The 11,320-nt window shown below is 46.0% G+C and overlaps 1 protein-coding gene across 1 annotated transcript in view; it reads left to right on the top strand.

Annotated features, from left to right (window-relative positions):
- IQCA1 (IQ motif containing with AAA domain 1) overlaps positions 1-11,320 on the top strand; it is a 114,294-nt gene that overhangs the window by 97,161 nt on the left and 5,813 nt on the right. The window contains exon 19 of the mRNA XM_009873806.1: positions 1,924-1,978. Within this exon, the coding sequence (XP_009872108.1) occupies positions 1,924-1,978 (55 nt within the window). The remainder of the gene's footprint in view (positions 1-1,923; positions 1,979-11,320) is intronic.

The raw sequence follows: 11,320 nt of genomic DNA, 5'->3' as shown, positions 1-11,320 counted from the left end.
TAACAAAGGAGAAGAGATAACAAGGGTCTCGCCCCCTCCTGCCACATGCAGCAGCGTCCTTTATCAGCAACTCTGAGTGGGCAGCGAGTTGACCTCCCCAGCGTGCACCCACCAAACAGCACCTTCCACCCTACCAAGCTCCCAGCAAGCTGTTTGCAGGGTTTTGTTATTCTTTCCACCTCCCTGTTAAAGTCTAAAGAACGTCATACCCAGAACAACAAACCTCGGGGGAAAGCAGAACTTCTATAACCTTGTAGCCTGTCATGCATGAAGGCTGGAGACACTGCGTGATCACTAGCTGCTGCTGGGGAAGTTGGATCCCACCTGAGCCAAGAGTCACAGTTACCACTTTTTCTTATTCTACCCACATGAAGGACTAGGAAGAGCCATCTCCAAACACCCTCCCTGCCCTGCCCTATCCTGGTTGTGTCTGCTCTCCTTGATGCAGGAGTAGCTTGGCCTGAGCCCACCTTTAGTACATCAAAATTCAATTGCCAAGGCCACTGCACTGAGAGGCTGGAGTTCTTCCCAAACAGCTCCCACAGCACCATCTAGATGTGGATGCACAACAGCCTGCATGATGTTTTCATCAGTGGAGTCCAGGTTCTTGGAGGATGGGTGCTCAGCTAATTGAGGCAATTAGAGCAGAGATCACAGCATTAGGGCTGCCCAGCAGGCAGCTGGACATTTGACAGCTGTCAGACTTCACTCACCTGCTGACAGCATTTAATCTGCAAGACAAGAGATCCAAACAGGGTGCCTGTCATCAGCCCCTTTCTGGGACCCAGAGGAAGCCTTTAAGGAGCATGACACCAAGAAGGACCATCTGGAGCTGGGAGAGGAACACCAAGGGGTCTTTTCTTCCCTGTACACTTCAGATATCTCTTTTCACAACTACCTCTCTTGCTGCTGCCTGCAACACATACTGGGAAACTGGACAGGGCAAATTCCTAGGGGTAGCTTTACCAGCCTCAAGCTGGAGGCAGCATTTCAGGTGGATCACACAGAAAAGGTAGATTTTACAGGATGCCACACTTGTGGGAAGGTTGAAGACAACAGGGGCCTGAGCAAAAGGCAGAAAGACACCACTGGGGCAGTGGTCTGTGGTTAGAGGAAAGACACTCACTCCTGGGAAAGCACATGGATGAATATGGTCAGGAAAAAAGGCATTTTATTGATCATATCAACACCTGGTGGCATTTCAATCTGTGGTGTTGGCAGAACCTTATCAATAAAGGTTCCTGTACACTTGTGTGGGAAAAGACTAATTCCTACGCACTTCTAGCATTAAAACATTGCCTTCTCCTTCACTTTACATTATTTTCACATGGCCTAGAACTGCCTTGTTGACATTACAGTCCAGAAGCTTGGCAAGTTTGCAGAGCAGCTACACCAAAATCATTTACAAGTCACAGGACTGCGAACAGACATCTGAAAGCAATAAACAGGTTTTTAGTGTTCAGGGTTTGTTTTGCTTCTTAAGCTCTCTCATCGAAATAAAAACCTGTCTGGATGGATTTGCAGAGCCATGAGAAGTACATGCTTTGTCTATTGCCAAGTTTCAGACCAGAGGGAGTTTTGACAAGAGCTATATGCCTCAGAAATAGGGTTGATATTAGAAGTTCTAACATTTCCATAACTATAGCAACACAAATGGCCCAGCTAAGTATTCCTGTTAACGAGACACCGTTCAAGCAAGCAATTGCTATACTCCTAGTTATAATAATGTTCTCAAGAGATCCAAAGATTTCATTTCTGCTTCTCCATAAGCCAGCCAAGATTTTAAGAGGGTTTGTTGGTTTGGGTGGTGTTTTTTTTTTTAAGGAATGCTCCACTGTACTAGTAAAAAGTTTCTTAAGTGTTCTCTTTTTAAAAAAAAAAAAAAGTTTTATTGAAACATACTCGTGCTTTTTTGTTCTCTAGGCTTGGTATAACAAGACACCACTGGGTAAAGCAAAAAACAGAGCACTGGCAGGCAGTAAGAAAGAAGGAAAAGGAAAAGCAAGTAAAGAAAAAGGAAAGAACTAACTTCCTGAAGAATTTTGCATTTGGCAATATCAGTCACAGCTCCACCGAAAAGACATTATATGCCTACTTATAGCTATTCCAGGAATGGGAATTCTTTTCTGAATGAATTTTTTTAGAAGTTAAATAGAAAAAAAAAAATCGGATGAGACATCAATGTGACATGTAGCTCTCAGAGGATAAAGAGTTAATGACCACTGACTTGCTCAAGCCTTATTTATTCTAAGAGATTTTAGGGAGCGGAAGGGTTCATTACTCAGGACTGTAACATGCCATCAACATTTAGGCTATACTCATTTATTTCAGCAAGTAACTCTCCTTAAAAATTGATGTCACATTAATGTCTTTCATTACTTTAATATCCTATATGCTTTATAAAACTAACTGCTTTATATATCTGTAGGTCTAATGTGTTACAGTTCTCAATAAAACTATTACAGCTATAAAGACTGCTTTTTAATTGGGATGGATTGTAAGACGCTTAACGCAGTCTACCACAAGCTGAATATTTACATAGACGCATGAGGACCAGCACTGTTTCACCTTTTAGTGCCTTATCATGGACAATTTCCTGTATGCTATTGTTAACAGAAAGTATTAAAATAAGGAGAACAAAAGCAAAAGCCAAGCAGTCAGGTGGCGCTCGTTTTGGTGGAGGTCCTGACAATCTATTTTGCAGTAGAAAACAATGCCCCATTACCTTGTTTTGCACAAATAGCAATATATCTGCACCTTAAAAAACACACATGTAGCAGAACAGCAGCTGTAATGGCAATCTGCAACAGGCCTGCTGAGCTTTCTAAAAGGTTGTTTTTCATGCTGTGTTAAACCAAATCCACCCAGATCTGCTTCATCTTCCAAATCCACTCCTGCCAACTCTGTTTTAAGTCGCCCACTAGTACAAGTCTGTCCCGTCACATTCAGACCCCACACCCAAAGCCTGTGGCATCGCAGCAGCTTTTTCTATGTGCTTGAGCAGCAAAACATGAAGATCTGTGGCAGGAATGTCTTCTGCACAGAAGGACCCGAGACACTTGGAGACAGAAGTTTCCTGCTCTTGTGCTTTGATGTAGTGTCTCCTACTCAAAGAGTCCATTAGGCCTAATAACGAAATATCACGAGTAGCACTCAATAGCATTTCTGTTGATGGGCAATCTTGTTTGCTCACAAATCAGCAACTTTGGGGGCAAAGTATTTATAATCAGTGGTTAGAACGGGACATCCTCCAGGATGCTACTAGAGCCAGCACCACCTTTATGCCAAGCACAGGATCTCACTCCCCAGGATCTCATGCAAACAAGAGCCACAAATACCTGCTTTCACCTCTGACTGCAGCATACCTGTGTTGGCTTGACAGTCAGTAACTCATAATACTTATTTGGCTGGAAACATGAGGCACACCATCCCCAGGAAGTTGAAGAACCTCTCTAAACCTTCACCACAGATGGGCTGGGAGGCACAGGGAGGGTTGTGGTGCTATAGGAAGCTGCTCGGGTTTCCTCCAGCAGAGATCAAGCCCACTCACCTTTGGGAGAGGGCAGGCTGAGGATAGGACATGAATTATTTTGGTGAACATGACCTTCAAGATCATGGAGCCCAACTGCAAACCAGTGTTTGTCTTGAAACAAAAATCACACATACTCTGCCAGTTACAGCTCCCTTCAAGCACTCCTCGCTGCTTATTATTAAGATCTTACTGATATGTGTCTATGTAAAACGGAAAGAAAAATCAAATTTTAAATATTTCTGCATATTTGTACTATCCCAACCTCTCACTCCCCCTGCTTCCCCTACTAGCACAGAGTTATTTGATCAGAAATACGGTGGCAGGTAACTTGCAGAAAATGCACTTCTACCTGGATGGTCATGGTTTAGGACAGAAATCCTGCAGAAGGACCCAAAAGCCTGCTTGAGAAGCTGCTCTCACAAAACCTTCTGGGAAGCGGATGGTATTGAGCCTCTCTTGCTTCTAAGAAGAAATCCAACGGGAAAAGATGATCCTAGAAACTACAGACTGAACATAGAGCCCAGGGAGAAACCTGCAGGAAAATGACTGCACAGAAAACAATTCAAGTGATCACATCACTGAATAGAGCAGAAAGAACTGGATAGCTCTGGTTAATAAAGTGAATTTTCTCCTCGAGGGAAGAATAGATTGCCGTGCTATCACAGCATATAGGACAGAGCCCTCCCTTTCAGTTGTCTCCTTTGACTACGTTTTGCTGTCCAGTACAGGGCTTCCCTGGATTTCATCCTTCCAACCTTTAGGCTCCATCTGCAGCCCTGCCAAAGAGATCCAAATGACAGGAGAAGAAATACTAGATCTCCTCCATGCAACACTTCTAGCGTACACAAGTCCTCCTCCCAGCCATCCAAACAGTAACGCAGCTACTGGAGCTCTGTCATGACCCACACAAGAGACCCCACAAGTATGAGGTGCCAGCCCCTGGATTTAATCACTTGAAGCTGCAAACTTTGTCTTTCCTTTATTCTTCCTTGCTGGCACTTGCTTGGAGCAGGCTGCTGGCTTCACAAATCTGACAGCACATCTCAGTTAAAAAAGGTACCCTTCAACTTCATCCTTGGGGAGAAGAGCTAGACTCTCCAAAGAGGTGGCAGGGTCTGCATTAAAACCCCTCATCTCTGCTCTCATCTGCAAAAAAAACTAATTTGGATAATTCTGTCCTCAATCTTGCCGACAGTAGAATACTCCCCTCCACAACAGGTTTGACAGCAGAATGTGATGTGATGAAAAGACCACATTTAGGTTGGACGTAAGCAAGCCCATCAACTAATATTTCAGCAGGTTCAGTGCAATCTCAACAGCAAAGCAACACTCTGAATGGCAGCATCCATCTCCAGGGCATGACACCAACCCCAGGCAGAAAGGATGTGAGAACCTCTCACTGTCCCAGGTGTGCTTGACAGGACAGAAGCCCACAGTTTTTCCTTCAATATTCATCAGTTTATGAGTAAAAAAAGAAAAAAAAAAAAGCACTGGAGCATTTTGTCTGTTATGTGTAGATTTCAATGGTGGTTGCTTTCAGTGTAAACTATATCTTCCCCCCATCCCATGAGGTTCTGGAATCCACAGCTGGTAACTACGAACAGCTCCGTGGGTGCAGGGGGTGACAAAGAGGCAATAAAGCAGACAAACTGCACCCTGCGTGGCTGCCAAATCCTCTCTCTCCTTTAGAGAATCCTCTTGGGGGAGTGGGGAGGGAAGGACGAGGAGCAATTGTAGTGCTATTTATAATTATTATTACAGAAAGAGCAGCTACTTGAAAATGAAGCTGTTGCATCAAGCAGAGCTAGCACACAGTAATTTCAGTGTCAATGGCTGAACTATTCAATTAAGTGGCCCTGGCTGGATCTCCAACATCCATCCCACCGCGAGGCTAATAGTGCTCTCAGAAGGAACACTGCTCTAGCAGGCCTGGGTACAGCATCTCTACCCAGAGATCTTTCACCACAGAAGTTGTGGCCTTGCTAAGCCCAGTTGCAGGGCAGTTGCACTCTGCTTTCCAGCTACGGCGATTCCAAAATCTGATGAGGAAGGAAAAATCCCCTTTGCCACACTCTGTCTCTTACTTAGTTTCCAGCAAGAGGTGAGTTTTGGGTCATGGCAGAGGGGCGTGCCAGGCTGCTTTGCCTCCTGGTGTGGTAGTAGGAGGTAATCCAGCAGCAAAGTTGAGAAAAGAAGCTGTCATGCTCATTTATATATGTAAGTGATCTAGAGAATTATCAGCTAAATTATTTAAATGTCCCATTACTATTAAATTACTGGGCATTCATTGTAAGAACAGTCATAATACAGTAACTAATTTGGTATTAATGTGAATGTCAGCGTTTCATTGCAGTTATTTTGTACTTCATCATAAGATAATTTACCAATAAATTAATTGGCTTAATTGCTTCCTCCAAACCCAGGAGAACTACATATGACATGACTTCTTAAAAGTGTTTGTGCTCAGTCCCCATCTTTCTCTTTTAACCACACCAAGCAGGAATCCCACTTTGGAACACTTGTAGAAAAGTAGCCAAGAAGGGGGGACCCAACTGTGTCTTCAGTCTCCCAGAGTCAATAAAGTCTTGGTATAACCTTGCCCTGTGGATTTTAACATGCTTTAAACATAGCCCCTGAGGCCAGCTTTGCAGGGTCTTGGATGGTGAGCAAGAAGCACAACTCCAGCACTCAGCCTTGGAGCCATTCTTCCCCACACGGCCTTCACCTCCCCAAAACACCAGTGACCCCCAATTGCCATCAACGGGGCAGCAGTCAAACCAGCCAGAGTAAAGACTCAAGACCTGCTACAACCGAAAAGTGCCCTAATCAGGATTTGGGGTGCGTAGTGAATACCCTGCCTCAGATGGAATGTCTGACAGCTGGTTGAAACCCTGAGAAACAAGCTCTCATGGACGCAGCCAGGCAGGAGGGCTGCACCCTTGCAGCAGGGAGGGAGGAGAAGTGGCCCTCTCTGGGCAGAAGGCAGTGGCCGCTGTGAAGTCACACTTTCACAATGCGCCTCGGGTATTATTAGGCCCCTGGTTATGTCAAGCGCTCAGGTTATGCTGCTGGGGCCAAAGCTCTTTAATCAGACTCAGTAACTCCTGTTAAAACTGGTGCCAGCCCTCATCTCCGATCCCTGCCAATTTCACATGAGCTATTTCTCCTTGCTAGCCTGTACCGATTTAGAGACAGGGTTATTGGAAGTGCTCTCCTGAATGCCAACTCCTCCAGCACTGAGGTTTGTTTTGTTTTTTTTTCAACCAGCACTGGCAACACAGCAAGTCTTCCACAGATCCCACCCCTCTGTTCCCCAGGAACTTATGAAAAGTTTACTGCTATTTTCTTCTCCAGGAGATGGAAGAAAGCTCCATCCAGAGCACAGTGGGTAAGGACAGCTATTTTATCCTGTTTCTTGGTTTAAATGTTTTTTAATAAATTAATAGGGCTCTTCTGGAAAGTGCTGGAAGCAGATTGCACCGGACTTAGCATTTTGGCACCCTCTCCTCCACCACCAGAGAGAGATCAGCCCCACTGCAAAATGCTGCTAAATCTTTATTTATGACAATTCACCCTGATTCTGGGCAGACTGCATCCACAGCAGGCTGTCAAACACTCCAACTCCCGGTGGGAACGGCCCAAGGGAATACATCTCCTTTCAGAACATCCTGGCCAGAGACAAGCCCAAAGCACGCAGCGCCTGTTGTAGCTTATTATTTAAGTTGCCATCAGAATTAAAAAACAACCCGACATTTTGCAGCAAAACCCCCCAAATCCAGTAATACAAAGTGAAGCTGACTGTTCTATTAACTCCCATCCTGCATCAGCAATTTTCTAAAGTGTGGAAACATTATAATTGACTTTTCTGCTAGTAGCAAAATGTCATTTTTTCTTAATACTTCCTAAGTCAGTAATGCATTTCAAAAGCCTCCAATGCCACTACCACAATAGGACTCACAAATTAGCACATTTTTAGCTTTTCATTAAACACAATACCAAAAAAAAAGTCTAATCATATTAGGGTTTCTCTCCTCATTATTGAAAGTACCACGACTTTGGAACTTCGTGCAGCAAATTATAATGCGCTCAGCCTGAGTCCATTGTAAATCAGGGCTTCAAAAAAGGTGTCACATAGTCAGGCCCTCTTTAAGCACTGAAAAAATATTGGAGTCTATTTGAAAACGCCTTATGTAGTCTCTCACTAGCCTTGCAAATCATCACAGCACCAGGTAGAGCTTCCTTTTATTTTTTGCCTCGTGGCATCAAGCCGTTTTCTATTCCAACCAGAAAAAGAGGATTATTTCTTGCTGGGATTTTAAAAAAAAAATAAAATAAAATAACCCCCCCAAAAAACCTACACCTAAGATAACAAGCTGCATAAAATCCCCAAATCATTTAGGGCTCTTATTCAGCTTCACACAGCATCCGTGGGGCTGTACTCTTCAAAGACGAGGAGGAGCCTCTCGCCAGACCCTGAGCTCACTGCCCTGGGATGCCCCTGGCCAACGATGCCTTTTGGAGGCAACCACAAAAACACCGCTGTGGTGCAATCAAAGGCACAGTGCCTACACGGCTCCAGCTAATGCCCGAGCTCCATGGTGAAAGGCTGCTACCCCGAGAGGATGCTGCAGAAGAAGAGCCATTTCTTTTGCAGAGCAAACAAGCTCCAGCCCATTTTTCCTGGATGTTGCCTCCTGCAAAAGCAACCAAAGCAGCATCAGTTGGCTTTTGGCATTACAGACCTCAGCTGGAGACCCCTTTCCCAGCAGAGAAGGAAAAAAATAACAGCAGATGTGCCAGCATAGGAGCAGAAAAGAGGCTTGCACCCCACTCCTGGACCCTCCAAACCATGTGCTATCCCACAGAAGGGCACTGCTGGGCTCCACTCTCACCATAAGACCCAAGGATGAGAAATGCAAACTCCACACAACTTCTCATCTTCCTAGTCCTCTGAAAACAGACTAACCACATCCCTCATAACCTCTGCAGAACTTCAAACAACTCCAACACGACACAGGTTCCCATAGGTGGGACACCCTTCTCCTTAAAACATTTATGTTTTAAATTGTTCAAACCAGCAAGAAAGTCATCATTAACCAGACAAGTGCACTCAGAAGCAAAGCAGAAACAAAGGCAGCTTGCTTCTCAGGAGAGCAGCTGCAATCAAGCAGCAAGGGAAAAGGCATTTAGTAACATCCTCTCCCAGCTCTCTTACTTTGGGTTTTTACCCTACCTTAGTTTCCCCAACAGTGAAAAGGCAACCAGCAACAATACAAGATTTAATATGAACCCTGAGAAGAAGCAAAGGGCATCTCACAGCACAAGCAACAGCAGCATCAAAGCCCAAAATAAACAACAAGCAAGGAACAGAAATGAGGAGGACCTGCAGAGAAGAGACACATACTAACATCATAAAAAACAAACCAAAAACCAAACACAACAAACTCACCTTCGCTCCTTTGAAGGGTCACAGCTTCTGCACAGCGATGTGAGGCCACTGGGAAGGAAGAGCAGTGCAACTGCTATTTTGCCTATTATTATCCAAGAAAAGAGGCAAAATCCACAGCCACCCAACAAATCCCTAGGAGCTCTAGGGCTGGGGCTTTTACCTGTCTCAGTAGATCACCTGCAAATGGGAAACCCAGACCACCTGCTGCCCTCACAGCAGCGGGAACTCATCAGTAGGTGCAAAAAGCCATTAGCAAAGCCAATAGGGCAAGAGGGTCGTTAAGCCCAGGAACCTCAGCCGGTTCTCATTCACCGTTTTCTCTAGCAGGTGTCCAGGATGAGGCTCCAGCAAACACATCAGGCTGTCACAGCACTCAGCTTGGTCTAGCACTGGGAAAAGCCTTTTCAAGAAGTTTTCTTCCAAAAGTGCACTTTGGGGAGGAAAAAAAAAAAAAATCATTTTGATGATAGTGGTGAGCACACAGGTCCTGAGTGAGTCGGACAAGGGAGTGTGAGTATCTCTACTGCCCCACTGACCCACTCATGAAAAGAAGTAAAGGAGCTGAACAAACAGCCACACATGGAGCTGCCATGTGGGACAGGGAGAGACATAGCTGGGGGGCTACAGGCCATCCTCCTCCCCCATGGTGTGGGTCGCCATCCAGCCCTTGCCCTGTGCTGGAGCCACAGCATGGTCGGGTGAGAGTGGGTTGGTTTTGGACTGCTTGAGGGGGTTCCCAGTTCTCCCATATGAAAGCAGTTCAGGTCTAGTGTCAAACCAGCCTGCTCCAACCACCTCCAGCAGCATTTCTCTCCACGTTCCAGAGCAGTAAGCTCATGCAGAAGGGCACCAGAGGTGCTGGGTTTCCATTTCAGGCACATTGTTATTTCTCCCAGCTCCTGGTTTCCAAGGAGAAGCCACTGTGCCTGCCCGCCCAAGGGCTCCTTGAAGGAGTGGGACTTTTCTAAGCAAAAATAACTCCAGATCAAACTCTAAGAAGAAAAAAAATATCTAGGGGAAAGAGAATAGGCTTAAACAAGAGGAAAAACACCAAGAAAGACTGTTTGGAGAGCAAAAGAAAAATCTAGACATCAGCCATTAAGACTGGATGGGCCAAGCCCTAGTGAAAGCTTGAGGAGAGGTTAAGGGTTGGGTGTAATCCTGTCCTCTTGTCAGGAGTAATTGGAGTGGTGAATAGACCCGAGGATTAGCAGAAGGAGATGGAAATCATGCAAATGAGCCCTTTGGCCAGCAAAGCCAATAACCCCACTCACCACAAAATTTGGCTAAGTTACACCCATAATTACTCTAATTAAAGGTGCACTCAGATGGCTCCATCCAAAATGCTCCCACTCAGACAGCTCCAAGAAGTTCCTCTTACTTCAGCACCCTTCGGGAGGGAATGATGGGTAGGGAGAAACGCTAAAATGCATTGAGCCAGCCAGAAATTTGGAGTCTAATGGAAGGCTGTGCTGGTGTGGTGGTCCCCCATCTCACCGCCCACGTTAGCCTAAAAACATCCTGTGGGGAGTAACTCCTCCTCTCCCATGATGTGTGCGGGCACACCATGATGCCACTTTATGGCCCAAAAACCTGTCTCTTCCTTACATCACCTCCTCTGGCCCACCCAGGTGATGCCTACATCCCCGAGCCCCTCAAGCAGGGTCCTGCCCTGAGCCAGCGTTTGATTTTAGGCTTACAAAGCCATCCCCGCTCCATTGCCAAGATAAGCACTCACGATTCTGGGATATCTCTGACCCACCAGTGACGTGCCACCCACCAACAGGCAACACACCCCCTCTGCCCACTAACAAAACCCCTCTCAGGAGGATATTAGGGGCAGCCCAAAGCCTCATTCCCCCCCACATTTCCCAACCAAGCCACGCTCCATGTTTGGCAGGGAAACTCTTTGGCATGGCAGCTCGAGGAGGACAGGGAATGCGGCGACGGGGGCGATGTGCTGACAGCTCCTCCCGGTGTGACAGATGGTCCAGGTGCCTCGTCCCACCTCAGCAGCAACCTGTAATTTCCAAGGCGGCATTTCCAGCCCATACCCCACAAGTGATGGGAAGGGGGACAGGAATGAAGGCAGAGCCAACCAGGCAAACCAGATGGCTCCCTTGTTAAAGTGCAGCTGCGCAAAGGAGAGGTCGTAGTCGTAATGAATCGGGCTGAGTCCCCACTAATTAACACTGACAAGTGAAGTTCAGATGTGCCCACTGGTAAGGAATAAATCAATCCCCCAGAAATGGATAGGGCCAACGAGCGACAGTTGAGTTTGTTCTTCTGCATCCCAGAGGGCAAGCAATTATCTCCATAACTTTCTAGTTAGGGTGCAC

Source organism: Apaloderma vittatum, unplaced genomic scaffold, assembly GCF_000703405.1.
Source record: "Apaloderma vittatum isolate BGI_N311 unplaced genomic scaffold, ASM70340v1 scaffold7077, whole genome shotgun sequence".
Classification (NCBI taxonomy): Eukaryota; Metazoa; Chordata; class Aves; order Trogoniformes; family Trogonidae; genus Apaloderma; species Apaloderma vittatum.
This window is presented reverse-complemented; position numbering and strand designations above follow the sequence as displayed.